This window comes from Mollisia scopiformis (genome assembly GCF_001500285.1).
Source record: "Mollisia scopiformis unplaced genomic scaffold LY89scaffold_26, whole genome shotgun sequence".
NCBI classification, from domain to species: Eukaryota; Fungi; Ascomycota; class Leotiomycetes; order Helotiales; family Mollisiaceae; genus Mollisia; species Mollisia scopiformis.
In genome coordinates, this window is record NW_017263606.1 from 791,036 (window position 1) to 808,252 (window position 17,217).

At 47.9% G+C, this 17,217-nt stretch overlaps 7 protein-coding genes across 7 annotated transcripts; 5 read left to right on the forward strand and 2 right to left on the reverse strand.

The window, feature by feature from the left end:
* Positions 1-83: 83 nt before the first annotated feature.
* LY89DRAFT_689734 (acetamidase) lies at positions 84-2,194 on the reverse strand. The gene is made up of 4 exons (XM_018215961.1): positions 2,087-2,194; positions 1,406-2,005; positions 1,218-1,352; positions 84-1,137 (listed from the first exon to the last, which is right to left on the reverse strand). Exons 2-4 carry the CDS (start codon positions 1,984-1,986, stop codon positions 165-167), a joined length of 1,689 nt encoding a protein of 562 aa, XP_018064873.1. The 5' UTR covers positions 1,987-2,005; positions 2,087-2,194; the 3' UTR covers positions 84-164.
* A 986-nt stretch (positions 2,195-3,180) lies between these two features.
* On the forward strand, positions 3,181-4,521 carry LY89DRAFT_596325 (galactose-1-phosphate uridylyltransferase; the record flags this gene model as incomplete). The annotated part of the gene is made up of 5 exons (XM_018209913.1): positions 3,181-3,281; positions 3,330-3,381; positions 3,431-3,563; positions 3,614-4,240; positions 4,295-4,521. 5 exons carry the CDS (start codon positions 3,181-3,183, stop codon positions 4,519-4,521), a joined length of 1,140 nt encoding a protein of 379 aa, XP_018064874.1.
* Positions 4,295-5,419, reverse strand: LY89DRAFT_627081 (ergosterol 28). The gene is made up of 2 exons (XM_018211131.1): positions 5,081-5,419; positions 4,295-5,032 (listed from the first exon to the last, which is right to left on the reverse strand). Exons 1-2 carry the CDS (start codon positions 5,153-5,155, stop codon positions 4,649-4,651), a joined length of 459 nt encoding a protein of 152 aa, XP_018064875.1. The 5' UTR covers positions 5,156-5,419; the 3' UTR covers positions 4,295-4,648.
* Positions 5,420-5,477: 58 nt separating this feature from the next.
* Positions 5,478-6,880, forward strand: LY89DRAFT_627084 (NAD(P)-binding protein). Its single transcript, XM_018211132.1, has 2 exons — positions 5,478-5,681; positions 5,731-6,880. The coding sequence occupies exons 1-2, from the start codon at positions 5,550-5,552 to the stop codon at positions 6,592-6,594; spliced, it is 996 nt and encodes a 331-aa protein (XP_018064876.1). The 5' UTR covers positions 5,478-5,549; the 3' UTR covers positions 6,595-6,880.
* Positions 6,881-7,144: 264 nt separating this feature from the next.
* On the forward strand, positions 7,145-11,864 carry LY89DRAFT_627088 (nucleoporin-domain-containing protein). Its single transcript, XM_018211133.1, has 3 exons — positions 7,145-7,605; positions 7,653-10,840; positions 10,889-11,864. The coding sequence occupies exons 1-3, from the start codon at positions 7,326-7,328 to the stop codon at positions 11,510-11,512; spliced, it is 4,092 nt and encodes a 1,363-aa protein (XP_018064877.1). The 5' UTR covers positions 7,145-7,325; the 3' UTR covers positions 11,513-11,864.
* Positions 11,865-11,942: 78 nt separating this feature from the next.
* On the forward strand, positions 11,943-13,898 carry LY89DRAFT_656337 (pectin lyase-like protein; the record flags this gene model as incomplete). Its single annotated transcript, XM_018212378.1, has 6 exons — positions 11,943-12,748; positions 12,804-12,882; positions 12,938-13,068; positions 13,133-13,600; positions 13,657-13,748; positions 13,806-13,898. Exons 1-6 carry the CDS (start codon positions 12,373-12,375, stop codon positions 13,896-13,898), a joined length of 1,239 nt encoding a protein of 412 aa, XP_018064878.1. The 5' UTR covers positions 11,943-12,372.
* A 1,105-nt stretch (positions 13,899-15,003) lies between these two features.
* LY89DRAFT_710763 (alcohol oxidase) lies at positions 15,004-17,054 on the forward strand (the record flags this gene model as incomplete). The annotated part of the gene is made up of 2 exons (XM_018217856.1): positions 15,004-15,021; positions 15,144-17,054. 2 exons carry the CDS (start codon positions 15,004-15,006, stop codon positions 17,052-17,054), a joined length of 1,929 nt encoding a protein of 642 aa, XP_018064879.1.
* Between the last annotated feature and the right edge of the window lie 163 nt (positions 17,055-17,217).

Here is a 17,217-nt window from a genome sequence, read left to right on the forward strand (position 1 = left end):
ACGAGTTTTCCGAGAAAAAACAAGAGAGAGAAAAAAATACGAACATGGTTGGGGCCCCCATCACGGATAGTCAACTAGCAGGATCGGAAAACGAAGTTACGAATGTACAGTACATAGTCTAGTCGGACAATCGAAAAGTTGGCAGGTCTCAAGGAGAACCCATGCTACCGTTTCAATAAACCTTCAAGCACAGTCGCAATACCCAGGACCTTCTCTTCTTCCATTCGACGCCCAACGATCTGTACTGTTATGGGCAGCCCTTTGTAAACCTCCGGATCATAGATACTTCTTATGTATCCATCCAATTCCCCAGTAATTCCTGGAATTTTCTTTCCTTCGGCGTCCTCGGTATCTCCACTGTCAGCCGGATGCAGTTCCGGGTCCACAAAACCGATCGGTATTGTACACGCTGAGAAGTCCAGCACGTTCACAGTACCCGTGTAGCCCAGGTATCGTCCTCTTGCATAATGACCATGCTTTGGAGCGACAGCAGGGTTCACTGGCGTGATATAAACGTCCATCGTGTCAGCCAAGCTACCTGTTTTGGACGTTTCTCTCCATTGTTCCAGTACAGCAGATTGGAAGGCCAATTTCTCGCAGGCAAGGTCCCAAGATTCAAGTATAGTCAAGGGCGATACACTGGGCGTGCTGTTCGTGATGACTTGCTGGGGCGGCTCGCCCGACAATGCTCGAGACCGGTCGATGTCCCCGCTCGCGTCAGATGAGAAAACTCGGAGTAGAATGGACAGAGCAGCTTTTTGATCGATTCGCCAGGAGATGATTTCATGTCCTGCGGCTCGCAATTTGGTTTCTAGTTTCTTCATGGCCCAGCGAATTGGAGGTTGGGGTAAGATGTTTCCGTCCCACTCCATGATCCCGATTTTGAGCTTGCGACTAGATGTTACTGATTGAAAGATTTCATCTCGCCATGGTATTGGCTGACACTTTGGATCGGTGAGCCAAGGCTGAGATATTACCACAATCTTTGTGAACAGGGTCAAAGCCGATGGGGAGTGAGACATTGGACCAACTACAGAAGGAATCGTTTCTTGTCCTTCCATGGAGTTGAGAATGTTGTGGTACGGAATCCGCCCTGATGAAGGCCTCAAGCCCCACAAGCCTTGATAAGCCGATGGACTGTAATGTTCCGTTAGCATTTGTTCATCAAATAAGAACGACACTGGCACAGAAGCCAGGTTGAATAGATCTCAACTGACCTCCTGATAGACCCACCCAGATCTGATCCAATCCCTAATGGACTGCCATGAAAACCAATCAGTGCTCCCTCTCCACCGCTTGACCCTCCACAAGAGAATGAACGATTGAACGGATTACTCGTTGTCCCAATAATGCTACAATGAGACGTTAGTCCCCTCTCCTCTTACAGACATTCCAAATCACTAACTTATTAATCGTTTCACCCCACATACAACCCATACTCAAGCTCGTCTTAACAAACACCACTGCCCCAGCATCCTGCAAGATCTCCACCAGCAAACTATCTCTCGTATCCTTCTTCCCCAAATTAGCCACAAACCCACACGTCGTCTCCGTGCCAACCACCCGACATTGGTCCTTGACTGAAATCGGAAGCCCATGCAGAGGTCCGATCGTCTTTCCGCCGCTGGACTTGAAGTACTCGTCAAGTTTGGCGGCTCGAGCTAGTGCAGAAGCGTAGGGGAACTCGAGACAGCAGTTTAGGAGCTGGTGTGCTATTGCGGCGCGGTGGGTGAAGGCTTTTAGGACTTGGATGCTGGTGTATTTTCCGCTGGCGATGGATTCGATCAGTGGGAGGACATCAAGCGAGGTGATTTCGAGTTCTGAGGCGGAGAGAAGGCTGATTGGGATATCTAAGACGGGCGTGGTGTCGGTTGTTGAGTGTGATAAGTGCGAGTGCAGATATTCTTTTGGAAGTTGTGAGAGAATGCTTTCTTGCTTTGCACGCACTCTCGACTCCCACGACGGCGAGGACGCGGTTGTTGACATCCTTTCTGATGATTCCGAGCTTCAATCTTTGTCTTGAGCAAGTTGCACTTTATTTTTGATTCCACACGCATTCATAAACTCAATGAAAGACAAGACTCACCGTATGAGTAGTATGAGTAGTATCGAGCTACAGAATGAGACCACGAAGGGCTCAGACGTTGATTGGCGAATTACGATACAGCCGTCAATGCAATATTCAGGCTTGAAGATGGGATAGTTGGACGAAGTCGGAAAGATAGCATCAGGCAATACCCCATTCTTGAGTGATAAGCATGGAAATCTTTTGGCAGTCCGCCTTGGCATCAGGAACTGGATGATTTCAAGTAGACATAAGTGGGATGCGCCCAACAGTCTGAAGTCTAATGAGCGCTGCAACGAGAACGGTTCGTCCCACATGTTGTGATTGTTCCACCTCTTGTGTTTGTCTAGGAGTATACATTTTGCAAGACAAGTTACGACCTGGAGCTGTTTGCATGGAGGTGTGAAACGTTGAGGTCTCTGTGGACGTGCGTCAAGTTTGAAAGAGTAGCAGAGAACTGATGACGATCTCTACCAGATAATTCTGATAGAGTCAGACCGAGGGGTGTTTTTCTGAAGTTGTGTTGTTGAGGTGGACAGACTCAGGAATAGAATTGAAAGAAGAAACTCCAAACCTACCTTCTCACAAAACTGGAAACAACTCTGGCCGCTAAGCCGAATGCAGTAGAATTGTATAGCAATGTCTGTCCAATGTCTGGAGTACTAAACTTACGCAATCTTGCATTCAGTACAGCACATTGCCTGTGAACTTTTACATAGGGTATACTGCCGCATTATATGCGTTGACGCAATGACACCTTTGTTCTTAATTGAGCACTCAATAGAAAAATCCGCTTGAATTTGCCCATGTTACGTGCTATTCCAACTTTAAACTACCGGGAGTTGGATGAGAAGTTGTATTCGTGACAAGACGACAGGTGATGTTTGGCAAGACTTGGCAGTTCACCAGGTTGATGTGTAAGGTTTTCAGGGCAGATTAGGGATTGGAGCGCATCAAAAAGGGCCGAGAGAACCCCGCCATTGGTACCATGACATGCCTATTCTGTCCTACTATTTCTTGTTGGTCCTTTCTCTCTCTCTTACAAAACTTTATGTACATAATCAATTCATTTCTTTATTGCTATCGCTCTCTCTTTCTTTTCATCTACTACAAAAATGCCAGAAGCAATCCTCAACGACATCTCGCATCGCCGCTACAATCCATTGCGGGGTAGCTGGTTGCTTGTCTCCCCACATCGAACGAAGAGACCGTGGCAGTAAGAGCCTCCGCCCAAGTCTGCATATACCTTCTAAACATTCTCCAGAGGCCAGCAAGAATCTCCATCCAAAATTACCTTACCAGAATACGATCCAGCGGTATGCGACACAAATCTTTACTCTCGATATTTCTCCTGATCATACCCAGTGCTACCTCTGTCCTGGAAACAAACGCGCCCAAGGCGATACCAATCCCAAATATGTCGAGCCATTCGTATTCGTCAATGACTACAGCGCTGTGAAAGAATCACAAGCAGAATACAAGCCAGAAGCCTCGAAAGGTAGCTCCCCCGTCGTCTTCTCTCGTAAAGTAAACACTAACAGACCACAGACCTCTCAAGCCTCCTCCTCCGCGCCGACCCGGTAACTGGCAGATGCTACGTAATAACCTTCTCGCCCTCCCATAACCTCACGCTCGCGGACCTCACTCCTGCTCAAATCCTCCCGGTAGTACAAATGTGGACGCAAATCTACGCCGCGCACCTCTCGCCTTCGAATCCCCTCTCGAAAATCGAAGTCAAGGAAACACAAAAGTTACCCTTAAGTCCACCAAGTTCGCAACTGAGATGGATGCAGATATTCGAAAACAAGGGCGCGGCGATGGGATGCTCGAATCCGCACCCTCACGGCCAGATCTGGACCACTACTGGCTTGCCAGAAGAACCTGCAGAGGAACTTATCCAGTTGCAGAAATACCGGAAGGAGAATGGGCGGAGTTTGCTAGCTGATTATGTCAAAGTGGAGATGGAGAAGGAAGAAAGGATCGTGTTCCAGAATAAAGGGTTTCTTGTCGTTGTTCCGTGGTGGGCTACTTGGCCGTTTGAGGTTATGATTATCAGTAAAGAGCATAGGAGGGCTTTGGTGGATTTTAGTGAGGAGGAGAAATTGGGGTTTGCGGAGGCGGTGGCGGAGGTTACGAGGCGGTATGATAATTTGTTTGAGACGAGCTTTCCTTATAGTGGGTTTCCCCACTCCCTTTTCTTGTTGTTGTATGGTGTGTTGATATAGGCAGGTTCTGGTATTCATCAGGCGCCACTTGAGGGCACGGAGGAGGAGATTGAGAGTTCGCATTTTCATATGCATTTCTATCCTCCTCTGCTGCGTAGTGCTACCGTTAGGAAGTTCTTGGTTGGATACGAGCTTATGGCCGAGCCGCAACGAGATATAACCCCCGAGCAAGCGGCGAAGAGACTTAGGGATGATTGTGGAGGTGAGTTGTATAGGAAGCATTTGCAGTGAGGCGTCCTTGGAAAGCATCGGAGGTCGTTTGGGTTTTGGCATTAGACATTAGAGAATATCTACATCTATCCAGCTCTCTCCTTCTGCTAGATAGTCGTTTGTACATCTTTTCCGACATATACACCCTTCAAGCAGGAACATAATATCCCCACTGCATCCACATCCACGCCAAACTCCCCGTCGCAACCACCACCGGCCCCGCCAATCCCCTTCCCCACCTCGCCGTCCCAAACACCCACCACTCGCTCATGAAATGTAGCCAGGCAACCACGTACGTGAGCACCGCCATCTGGTATATCTGCGGATTGTCGATGTTGTACGCAGCGTACATGCGCACGATGGATTGGATCAGCGTCCATGTCCCGAAGGTCCGCGAGGAGAGCGGTGTCGCGGGGCTGGTGGTGGAGGAGGGCGTTTGGCCGGGATGGGAAGACCAGCCAGCGTAGACTTGCGAGGTGAATTCTAGGGTAGAGTAGGCTTGGATGGAGTTTCCGACTGAGATTATGGAGACCTGGTGGGTGTTAGTAGGGGAGCTTGGAGAGGTGAGGGAGGGACGGACCAGGAGGAGCCATTGTGGGAGGAGGCCGGGGTGTTGGGGGAGGTAGGAGGTGAATTGGGTGAGGAAGGATGCCATTGTTGCTTGTGATTAGGCTGTTGTGTTGGTTTAGATGGCGCTTCAGATGTATTTGTGGTCTGAGTGCTGGATGGTGATGCGCAAGAGAATTGCTTCCCGAAACGGGAGATTGACAATTATGTAGATGTTGGCAGTTATCTAAGCTAACTGAAGCTTCAATTGATATCTTAGTAATGATCTCACTCCTCTGTGAAGTTGTAGGCGCAAGATATTATTCTTGAACAGAGAGAGAGAGTTATGGTTTGACGTGATCGATCAGCAAATCGCGTCGCGTCAAAAAAAAGAGAAAGAGCCAGCGGGTCGCATTGATAGCTTAAAAAAGCCCCAAGCTCAACCGAATACTCAACAACCTCGACCCTCACTTCACGAACATCACAAATCTCAAAACAGCACAATGGATGTCCTGGATAAAATTCCGAAGCCGCTGCTAGGCGCCTCTGCCGGAATTGGTGCCGTGTTCTTGGGCATCAAGATATTCAATTACATCCGTTTGCTGCTCAGCTTGTTTGTTCTAAGTGGGAAGAACGTAAGGATTCTCACCCTCTCAATACACAGACAAAAGCTGATTGAAATAGTTACGCACTTACGGCAATAAAGGAACTTGGGCAGTAATCACCGGAGCCTCCGACGGCCTTGGAAAAGAATACGCGATCCAACTCGCACAGAAAGGTTTCAACCTCGTCCTCATCTCCCGCACCGAATCCAAACTCCAAACTCTCTCCACGGAAATCACGCAGAAATATGCGGGCTCCAATATCCAGGTCAAGATCCTGGCCATGGACTTCTCGAAGAATGACGAGGGCGATTATGCGAAGCTGAAGGCGCTGGTTGATGGGCTGGATGTGGGTATTTTGGTTAATAATGTCGGACAGAGTCATTCTATTCCTGTGCCGTTCATTATTACGCCCAAGGATGAGATGAGGGATATCATTGCTATTAATTGTATAGCTACGTTGAGGGTTACGCAGATTGTGGCGCCGGGCATGGTACAAAGGAAGAGGGGCTTGATCCTTACCATGGGCTCTTTTGGTGGGCTTCTACCTACCCCTCTACTGGCGACTTATTCTGGGTCTAAGGCATTCTTGCAACATTGGTCAACGGCTCTAGCGGGAGAACTGAAGGGCTCGGGAGTTGATGTGGAGTTGGTTCTCAGCTATCTGGTTACAACGGCCATGAGCAAGATCAGGAAGACGAGTGCTTTTATTCCCAACCCAAGGAATTTCGTCAAGAGTGTTTTGAGCAAGGTGGGGAGGAGTGGTGGTGCACAGCAAATGGCATTCACGAGTACGCCGTTCTGGGGCCATGCTTTGATGCAATGGTGGATTGAGAATACGGTTGGTCTCGGGAGTGAGTTTGCGGTTATCCAAAATAGAAAGATGCATGAGGATATTAGGAAGCGGGCGTTGAGGAAGGCGGAGAGAGATGCAAAGAAGGCGTGAGCAGTGTCAGAGAAACTGGCTCGAATTGAGCTGGGAGGGGATAGGGTGGCAATGCAGAAAGAAGCGCACATGGGAGAAAGATTTGGCTTCGGTGTTGGTGGAAGGTTCTGAGAGCAGGTTCAAAGGAATTCCGGGTGCCATGGAATTGGGGATGCAGGAGAGCTACAAGCCTTCGAATATTGGCTTCCCTGTGATAGTGTCCATATAAACGATCATTTTTATACGTTATGACCAGACTGTTCTATCCTTTTTCCATTGCAATTTCGGTGCATATCGAATACCGCTGGCTTTTCAGCGGCTAGCGTAGAGAAATTGGAGCAAAAATTTATTTATGTCAGTATCTTCGGCGCAATAAAGTTGTAATCATCTAATGCTCTTTGTAGAAATATTCTTCCCAATTTCCTCCAAGTCCCAGACATTCACTTGTTTTCATCACCTCGCCTTCCTATTGTGCTTCTCTTCCTTATTGTTCTTGACAAGCACGTGACTCGTAATTTTTTAACGACGAGCCTCAACGCGTCTTCGAGGCGTATCTCGAAAGTGCCTGTTGACAAGCTTCCATTACCACGACTGCGCTCAGTCTCCTCCTGGTACAACAATTTCCTGTCCTCTAGCTACCATAGCTTTTTCATGTCGACTTTCTAATAATTAATTTACTGCAGCAGCTGGTCAGCCATCCTCTCAACTTTGTCTGGCATCGCGACAGCTCCTGCAGCTGCTCTCAAGCAATCATGTCGTTCGCAGCAACTCCTCAGCGTCCTCTGCCAGGCGCATACTTTGCTACGCCAGCTCCTTCGAGATTTGCTCAAGGCGCACCAATCCGCCAGCCCTCATTCACAGGTCAGCCTCGACCACCACCAGGGCCAGATCCAAATGATGGACAACCAAATCCTCAATCGCGCCAACCTCCGGCTCCACAAGCTCTACAACCAGTCCAAAGAGCTGCTCGAACCATCAATGAGGTTCTCCAGCGTGAAGCAAGCTTCCCCGACCTTGATAGCTATGTGAGACGTAAGTAGGCCTCGAGACTGGGAGAACAAAGCTAACACCATGCGCAGAGGGCATCTCCTCCGACTATGATCTCCCAAACCCGACTACGGAGGCTGCTTGGTCGCCCTTCCATCGAACGAAGATGTACGATATCCCTGACCGAATTTTCGAGCAATACAACCAAGCTGAGGTCTCGACCATGATGGGCCTATTTGCTGAACTGAACCATGCTTGGGTTACGATCGATAATGCGCTGTATCTGTGGGACTATACGAATCCAAATCCTGAGCTCATTGGGTTTGAGGAGCAGTCGAATAGCATTACGGCTGTAAAAATGGTGAAGCCAAGAGCTGGAGTCTTTGTTAAGGATATTACACACTTGCTGGTAGTTGCTACTACGGCAGAAATGATTTTACTGGGCGTTGCGGCTGGTACGACTGCTGCTGGAGTGAAGACCGTTGCGTTGTATCAGACGAAGATGTCACTTTCAATCCGAGGCATCAATGTTCAGGTCATCGAAGGTTCTGCGGTTACTGGACGCATATTCTTTGCTGGAAAGGCAGATAACGAGGTCTACGAACTCACATATCAACAGGAGGAGAAGTGGTTCGCCAGCAGATGTAGTCGGATCAACCATACGAGCCCTGGCTACACATCTCTGGTACCTGCGATTTGGGCTGGGAATTCACAGGAGCATGTTGTAATGATGGTGGTGGATGATAGCAGACGACTACTGTATACCCTTTCATCCGAGTCGTCTATTCGGACATTTCATATGGACAGCCCCACGACACTCACCCAAGCCATCGAAAAGAAGAGACAGGAGTTTCTTCGAGATATTAGTCACATGATCTCACAATCGACACTCCTCACAAACACCATGAAGATTTGCTCCATCAGCCCTATCTCCGCTAAGGAAGGCTCGAAGCTACATCTCATGGCTACTACTAGTACCGGCTGCAGACTTTTCTTGAGTGCAACTCGAGGCTATGCATACGGTACATCACAAGGCGCTCCTCAAAGTATGCAGGTACAGCACATCAAGTTTCCACCTCGCATCGATTCGAAACCTGCTGGCCAAAGCCAGTCAGTTTCTTCATATGGTGCTTCTGAACCAGCCACTGACACTTCATCTCTCGCACTCTCATTTACACAGACGGGTCTACGCTTCCCACCTGGACTCTTCTTCGCTTTCGTTCGCAAGAGTGAAAACCAAGGTCGGGATTCTCTCTTCCTTTCTGGTCCTGATACAGGTCGGATAGCCTTCCAGTCTCGAGATATCAGTGTTCAAGCTTCCAAGTACTTTGAACAGGCTTGCTGGCTCAATTTGAACAGCCATGCTGAGGATGTCGGCCTTGTCACCAAACCATTCGCTGCTGCATCACAGCCCATCGGCTTTGGTAACGAGCTCGCTGTGCAGTACGATGAAGCCCCACAGGAGGTTGCTATTCTCACCAATACTGGCATCCATATCATTCGACGAAGACGATTGGTTGACATCTTTGCATCTGCGATCCGAAATCAAGGTGGCGAGGAAGCGCTTGAGAATGAGATTAAGAAGTTCATCCGCAATTACGGTCGAGCTGAGACGACTGCTACTGCTCTAGCCGTAGCGTGTGGTCAAGGCAGCGATATCACACCGGGTGACCCAAGACTTGCTCGAGTCAACAACCCTGAAACATTGGAATTGGCACGCAAGTGTTTTGTCGAGTTTGGTGGACGACCTTCGGTTGACCAGAATATGGTTTCTGAGCCATCGCAAGCCATTGACAACGTCCGACCATCATCTCGCCACGAAGGTTTAGCTCTGTACATGGGCAGGCTTGTTCGTTCCGTCTGGAAGTCATCTGTCATCACTCAAATCGTCCCAAAGACGCCAAGCGCGCCTACACAAATCAACACAACTGTTCCATTGGCCAAGCTTATCGCGATCCAGGAGGATTTGACGAAGTTGGCAACCTTCTTAGACAAGAATAAATCATTCATTGAAGGTCTCGCTGGCCCCGAGAGTCTGCAGCGAACTGCCAGCCAACAAGAAGCAATTGCTCTTCAGGGCGAGCATCAAGCTCTCTACTCTCTTCAAAAATTGAACTCGAGCATCATTGAAGGTATATCATTCGTTCAGATGCTGTTTGATGAGCGAGTTGACCAGATTTGGAGTACTCTTGATGATGGGGTCAAGCAACGACTACGAGATCTTACCTACGAAATCCTCTTTTCCTCGGATCAGGGCAAAGAACTCGCAAAGGTCCTTGTCAAGGCCATCGTCAATCGGAATATCGCCAATGGCTCGAATGTGGATACAGTTGCTGAGGCACTTCGACGCCGATGTGGTAGCTTCTGCAGCGCTGACGACGTAATCATCTTCAAAGCTCAAGAGCAATTGAAGAAGGCTTCTGAAGTCGGTGCAAACAGCGATATGGGTCGCAAGCTACTCAACGAGAGCTTGAAGCTTTTCCAACAAGTTGCTGGTGCTCTGTCGTTTGACAATCTGGAAACTGCTGCTGATCAATTTACGCAACTTCAGTTTTATGCTGGTGCCATTAGCCTAGCACTTCTAGTTGCTCACGAATCTGATCGCGGCAATCGTGCATTATCATGGGTCAATGAAAATAAACCTGTTGACGATGCTCGTGCTCCTCTCTACGCATTCAGGAGCAGATGTTACGATCTTATTCATCGCATTCTACTTGTTGTCGATGCCTCTACCAGTGCAGAACCGGAGATGCTGGACGGTCGACTTACTTTGACTGCCACAAAGCGTAACGAGGCACATGCTGTTGTCAACGAATCGGACGATGAGTTGTTCCAATACAACTTATATGAGTGGTATCTCAGTCAGGGCTGGGTCGACATGTTACTGTCTGTGGAATCTGCTTTCATTGTCCAGTTCCTCACGAAGTCAGCAAGTCAAAGGTTTGATCGAGCCGACTTACTCTGGAAATTCCACGTTCACCGCAATCAATTTTACGAAGCTGCTGCTGTGCAATTGGAATTGGCCAAGAGTACTTTCATCATCCCCCTCGCTCAGCGCATTGAGTATCTCAGCAGAGCTAAGGCGAATGCTTTGGCCCAAAGTCTTGGTATTGGCAGGCAAGCACGACATGCTTTGCAGTACGAAGTCTCGGAGTTGCTCGATGTGGCCATGATTCAAGATGAGCTTCTGCAGAGATTAAGACACGATCAGAGAATTCAAGTGCAGAGACGTGATGAGATTGTCGCTGAGCTTAATGGTCCCATTATTCCCCTATCAGATGTAAGTTTTCCTCGACTATTGCACTGTGCTGTTCCTAACCTGCTACAGCTGTTCAATGCATACGCGGATCAAGCATCCTACCATGATATCTGCCTCAGCATCTACGAAGCTGCCGATCATCGCAACGAAGCCGATATAAACGCAACGTGGCAAGCTCTCGTCGACCAAACCCACAACAAAGTCGTTGAAGCCGGTGATAACGCGAATCAGCAACCATATGAAGCCATCATCACTATGGTCCGCGCCATGCATCAACGTCTTGGCTCATCCGAAATTTGCTTTTCTCCGCAATTCCTCATATCTCTTCTGGAGCGATATGCCATCGAGAATCAAAATGGAGTTGGGCCCGAGTTCTGGCTTCCGGATCTCTTCATGGAAGTCGAGTTTGCTTTCGAAACAATTGTGCAAATCTTGCAGTCGATGTGGTATAGCAACATCACCCCTTTCACCGGTCGCCGGAAGCAGATCCTTGCCTCACATCTTTTGTATGTTCTTGAGCAGTGGTTCTTGGACTGCGAACGCAACAACAATCGTCTGTTTGGGAGCGAAGAGAATGCGCAAGACATTTCACAGTTGCTTGAGGTCTTGGGCGCTGGTGGAGATGCGTTGAGACAACAGGATGTGGAGAAGTGCGCAGAGCTGAGGAGAAAGATCTTGAGGTCTTTCAGATGAGTCCATTAATCTGATGAGCACCAGTTATATTATTGGAAAGGGAGGAAAAGCGAGAATGGGATATGATGTGATATGGAACTCTTCGGGCATTTTTGCAGGCGTTCAACAGGTATGGGGTATTACCTAGCATGCAGGCGGCTTTTCGTTCTCATTCCTACTACCACTGCTAGACGGGAGAGGAAAGGAACGAGTTTTTGAGGTTATGAGAAGAAAGGAATTTTTGTGGTCAGAAGGATGAAAAGCATAGCAAGCGGAGCAAAGTAAATCAGGTTCTTGCACATATGCATTGTACTTTAGAGTTGCGCGAGCTTTTTGATACCAAATTTGATTGTACGGTGGTAGAGTATTCATGGATTTTGGGTCTTGGCTCTGCGGGTTGTGAGTGTGAATTTTGTGGTTCGGAGATAGGGGACGTGAGTGCCAAGTGGCTTGCTCTGTTCCAAACTTGTGATCTTGCATTTCGTTCTTCACGTTTTATTGCGTTTGTTTCATTCCAATTCCTTCTCGTGTTTCTGAATAATGCAATGACAAATATGTGTCCCAAAGTCTCCGATTCGTGGAAGAAATGAAGCGAACCTAAAGCATGTTTCATGGTACCTGAAATGAATCTTCAATTGATTGGCAAGCGAAATTTACATCCTTCAGGATGTTCCGTTCCGATGGTTAATCTGGAGTGTGGGGTGAAGATCTTTTATCCCCGCAGTTGCTAATTAGCTTACTCTAATTGATCATGGAAAAGTACCAGGACTGTCGTATCTTCATATCATGTAAAGGCGGGAGCAGGAGTTTACCTTTGTGTTTTTTTTCACAGACTTCATGCAATTGATCATTTTGGTCGTTCCTCCAGAAACAACTCAATCATGCGGCTCAACAACTTCCTCCCCCTGGTCCTTTATCCCATCTTCATCACGGCCAAGAGGTGCATAATGCCCAAAAACTCCACCCTAAACGGAGATGACACACCCGCCATCCTCTCAGCCTCCTCATCCTGCCTCACAAACTCAACTATCGTCTTTTCAGCCGGTCAAACATACAACCTTCTCACGCCTCTCTCGTTCACGAATTTGAATAATGTGGATTTATTGTTTGAGGGGAATGTTAGTTTGCCGAGTGATGTAAGTGTGGTTGAAGCTGTGGTAGGGAATCCGAAAATTTATAGCGGGCGTTGGATTACGGTCAAGGGGAAGGATGTTAGGTTTGCAGGGAGTGGAAAGGAGGATGGGGGATGGTTCGAAGGTGAGTGAATTTCGTAATGATTTGGAGAAGGTTGGATTTTGACCTGTGTTTTCAGGGCATGGAGAGCAATGGTGGTCGATGGCGGGTAATGATAATAATACTTATCGGCCTCATTTCTTCAGCTTCTCGGTCACGTAAGTCACCTGCTGAACGAACTCACTCTGGGGAACAGTCGCTAAATTCGGACAGGAATTTGAAGATTGAGAATATCAAAGTTTTGAAGCCGGTGGCGTGGGTGTTTTCTATTGGGGGAAGCAATGTGGAGATGAGGAATACGTTCATAGATGCGAGGTCTAGTGATGGGTTTCCTTTCAATACGGGTAAGTGTTTTGTCAAGGTTGATGATCTGAAATGTAGGACCAGTGAAGCTGATGAATATCGCAGACGGGATTGATCTCTCCGCATCAAACGTTCTCATCGACACCTTCGAAATCCACAACGGCGACGACATGATCAACGTCTCTCCATCAGCCTCCAACGTCACAGTCCGCAACATCATCGCGTCCGGAACCCACGGCGTCTCCGCATCCTGTTCCTCTGGCTCGGGAGGCAACTACTTGTTCGAAAACGCCTTGATCTATGATTCATTAATGGGCGCCAGATTCAAAGGCGTCTTGGGTACAACGTGTAACATGACGAATGTCACTTGGAGAAATTTTGAGATGAGGAATGTTAGCTATCCGATTCATTTTACGGAAACGTATCAGGATCAGGAGAAGCCGGTTACGGGGGCAGCGACTAGGATTGCAGCTTTTACGAAGGGGTTTACTTGGGAGAATATCACGGGGACGACGGCTGATGTTATTGGTGATGGGAGTTGTGTGACAGATCCTTGTTGGTATGCTAGTCTTGGTAGGTATCATCCTCTCATGGAAACGGAGGAGTGAAAGGCTGACAATTAGGCGAAGATCAAAATCCGGACAAGGGATTGTATTTGCTGTGTCAAGATCATGCTCATTGTCAGGATTTTCACTTCTCGGGAATCGACTTGAGAACGTCGGTAGGTTAATAACGATCATCCTCTTGTGATTTTGTGATAGCTAATCGTGCGTCATAGAGTGGAAAGCCAGCTTCGGAGGAATGTACTGGATTGAATGGAATCACTGGAATGGGTATTACTTGTACGAACAGCACAATTACTCGAGACTAGGACTCATAGAAAGAACGGGCTAAGATCTCCGAACTCTCTTCTACTTCGCTGTCATCTATGCTGAGACTTTCAGCCAACAAGTGCGTTGGTCCCTCTGTTACTTTTAATGTTATGCTCTTGACCACGGTTGGTCATTGTCACAAAGCAGTCCCAAAGTCTTGAGCCTCGCGGAGATTCACCTTTCTTGAGAGAACCAAGTTTCTAGTTCTTTTCTGTGCGTCGTGATGAAGATCCTACTTGGAGATAGTTGTCTCTGCTGAGGCGCGAAAGGAATTAGTGCTCTGTAACATGTGAATTTCCCTCTGTGTACTATCCCTAACGTTTTCCATGGGTATCACGAACGATTTTGTGGCTGTGCTGACTCCTCGGATCTTGGGCCTCGAAGTAGGACAAGGTACGAGCGACACGGCTTCCGAGCAATAGGTGCTGAAACAACTCCAATCCCCATGTAGCTGTTTGAAAGCTATGCCGGTCGTCGTATGTTCCGACAGGAGAATTATAAGCTAAAGATACATGTCGTATACCACAAGCATGATCTCATCAACGAGTAGAATCCCGGGTACCATAAGTCCGAGTCTACCTTTGGTCTCTGTTAGTACATAACTCAATATTGTTATGTAGTAAGTACTACCCGGAACATGAAAAATGGCGCTCGGTCAAATTATCTCTGGGTCTTGCGGCATGATTGTTACCAAAAGTCTTCCTCGGACAATTGCACGAGGGCTACTGTCCGGAAACTCTTCTTTCCGCACTTCTTAGCCACAGTCACAAACGGGAACTTGGACGGAGGAAGAATGGTTCTTTAATGAATGGGTGCACGAACCAGATTATCATTTACTGAAAGTTCTTTTAGCGGACTTCGGACCCATCTCAATCGACGATTTCGATCGAGATTTTCGATCTTTGAAGGAATCTGCGAGAATAGTGCCCTTGAAAAATGATCCATCAAGAGGGCAAATCCGAAAGCGGGGAAAACTGGGTATGTAAGGGCTCCTCCTCCAGATCGAAATTCACTTGCCCATCATTCGATTCCCACAATTGCCAAGACTCTTACGTTGTTCAAAATGAAGTTAGAATACGTTCTAGAATCGTTGTCTATATTTCTATGCTCTGCTGCGACAGTGTATGTGGAAAGGTGTCCAAACTTTCGACACACACCAACTAACCACAACTAGGCATGCTTCGAATACATTTTCAAGGGACGAAACAGCGACAAAGTCCATCAATTCCTCTAACTCAGAACAGACAGAGGTCTACGACTACATCGTTGTTGGCTCCGGTCCTGGTGGAGGCCCTCTTGCTTCAAGACTTGCCATCGCTGGGTTCAAAGTCCTCCTAATCGACGCCGGAAATGATCAAGGCACCAGCTACCAAGAGGAAGTACCTACGTTATGGCCACTATCAACACAATATGCTCCAATGCAATGGAACTACTTCATCAATCACTTCCCAACCATAGATCGACAAGAGCAAGACAGCAAATTCACATGGCAAACACCTTCTGGTGACTACTTCTCTGGTCCCGATCCGCCTGTGGGGTCAAAACCTTTGGGAGTTCTGTATCCAAGGGCTGGAACGCTTGGGGGCTGTGCTACACACAACGCAATGGTGTCCCTCTATGCCCATGATAGTGATTGGGATTACATAGCCAACCTCACAGGCGATTCATCTTGGGCGCCAGACAACATGCGGATATACTTCGAGAAGCTTGAGAGGAACGAGTACTTACCTCATCATGCTTCTGGACACGGACGGAATGGATGGTTAGGTACCAGTGTCTTGGATGAATCCATCCTAGTCAAGGACTCGAAGATAATGTGCCACGCTGCCGCTGCTGCTCGAGTCATCAACAACCACACCGTCGGTGCTACGCCAAGCACTGTCAAAGAGCTGCAGAAGATCATGCTGCCTGATTCGAACAAACCTGGGCAGACCGACAAGCAAGGATTTTATGAACTACCTCTAGCCGTCTCGGATGGCAAGCGAAGTAGTCCACGAGATTTCGTTCTGAGTACTGCAAATGCTGTCAACGCCGATGGATCTCGAAAATATCATCTGGATGTTCGTCTCAACACTTTTGTGACGAAAATCAATTTCGATCAGGGCATAAGTCCTCCTCGCGCTACTGGAGTCGAGTATCTCGATGGTGTTGGTCTTTACTCAACAACGCCCAAATCAGTCGCCGGAACATCGACCGGATCTGGTTGTTTTGAAGCAAGTCGCGAAGTCATCATATCTGCGGGAAGTTTTAACACACCGCAATTGCTCAAGCTCAGTGGTGTCGGTTCAAGAGCTGAACTAGAGTCCTTCGGTATTCCAGTTGTTGCCGATCTTCCTGGAGTTGGATCAAATCTTCAAGATCGATACGAAACGACTGTTGTTACCAAGACCGATTCCACTTTCGAAATATTGGATGGATGCTCCTTACTCACCGAGGACCCCGATCTTTGTCTTGAGAAGTGGGAGAACGGTACTACACCAGCACAAAAGGGATTCTACGCTGGAAACGCCTTTCCACTAGCAGTAATAAAGAAGTCATCCGTTGCAGTTCTGGACCCTGATGTGTTTCTGTTCGGAGGTCCAGTCTTCTTCCGAGGTTTCTATCCTGGCTGGGCCAATGTTACCGAACTTCTCCCATCCACCGCGAAAGGATGGTGGACCTGGTTCATTCTCAAAGCTCATGGCCGAAATCATGCTGGGACAGTGACTCTCCGATCAACCAATCCCTTGGACACACCTATCATCAACTTCAACTCATTCGATACTGGAACCACAACAGATGGCGCTGATGAGAAAGATCTGCAAGCTTTCTACGAGGGAGTGCAATTTGCTCGGCAAGTCAACAACGAGCTCAACTGTGACGGCTGTGCTTTTGAAGAAGTTTTTCCTGGCCCAAACTTTACGACTGAGGCCGATGCGAAGAATTTCATCAAACATGAAGCTTTTGGCCATCATGCTAGCTGCACAGCTGCAATCGGGAGTGACGACGACCCGAATGCGGTTCTGGATTCGAGCTTCAGAGTTAGGAATGTGACTGGATTGAGGGTTGTGGATGCAAGCTCTTTTCCGTTGACTCCTGGGATGTTCATCGCTGTGCCGATATATATGATCAGTGAGAAGGCGGCTGATGTGATCATTAAGGATGCGTCTCAATGATTTATTGTGGGCACTTGTTCTTACTGTAGTGGTAATGGAAGAGGAAGGGATCATTTTGTATGAAAAGCAACTTGCCCTAGTTCTTCCAGTATGCGGACTGGAATGGATTTATGTATGTTATCTTTGTCAACAGGTTCCGTTGCTTGCGAAATTGCTGTTGAAG

Bases quoted from the DNA above. Each gene is read 5' to 3' on its own strand.
- LY89DRAFT_689734 (XM_018215961.1), bottom strand. From the start codon at position 1,986: ATGTCAACAACCGCGTCCTCGCCGTCGTGGGAGTCGAGAGTGCGTGCA. The intron at 1,353-1,405 runs GTTAGTGATTTG...GTCTCATTGTAG, and splicing joins TGGGGTGAAACGATTAATAA to CATTATTGGGACAACGAGTA. The intron at 1,138-1,217 runs GTCAGTTGAGAT...GGAACATTACAG, and splicing joins CTGGGTGGGTCTATCAGGAG to TCCATCGGCTTATCAAGGCT.
- LY89DRAFT_627081 (XM_018211131.1), bottom strand. From the start codon at position 5,155: ATGGCATCCTTCCTCACCCAATTCACCTCCTACCTCCCCCAACACCCC. The intron at 5,033-5,080 runs GTCCGTCCCTCC...AACACCCACCAG, and splicing joins TCCCACAATGGCTCCTCCTG to GTCTCCATAATCTCAGTCGG.
- LY89DRAFT_627084 (XM_018211132.1), top strand. From the start codon at position 5,550: ATGGATGTCCTGGATAAAATTCCGAAGCCGCTGCTAGGCGCCTCTGCC. The intron at 5,682-5,730 runs GTAAGGATTCTC...TGATTGAAATAG, and splicing joins TTGTTCTAAGTGGGAAGAAC to TTACGCACTTACGGCAATAA.
- LY89DRAFT_627088 (XM_018211133.1), top strand. From the start codon at position 7,326: ATGTCGTTCGCAGCAACTCCTCAGCGTCCTCTGCCAGGCGCATACTTT. The intron at 7,606-7,652 runs GTAAGTAGGCCT...CACCATGCGCAG, and splicing joins CCTTGATAGCTATGTGAGAC to AGGGCATCTCCTCCGACTAT. The intron at 10,841-10,888 runs GTAAGTTTTCCT...AACCTGCTACAG, and splicing joins CCATTATTCCCCTATCAGAT to CTGTTCAATGCATACGCGGA.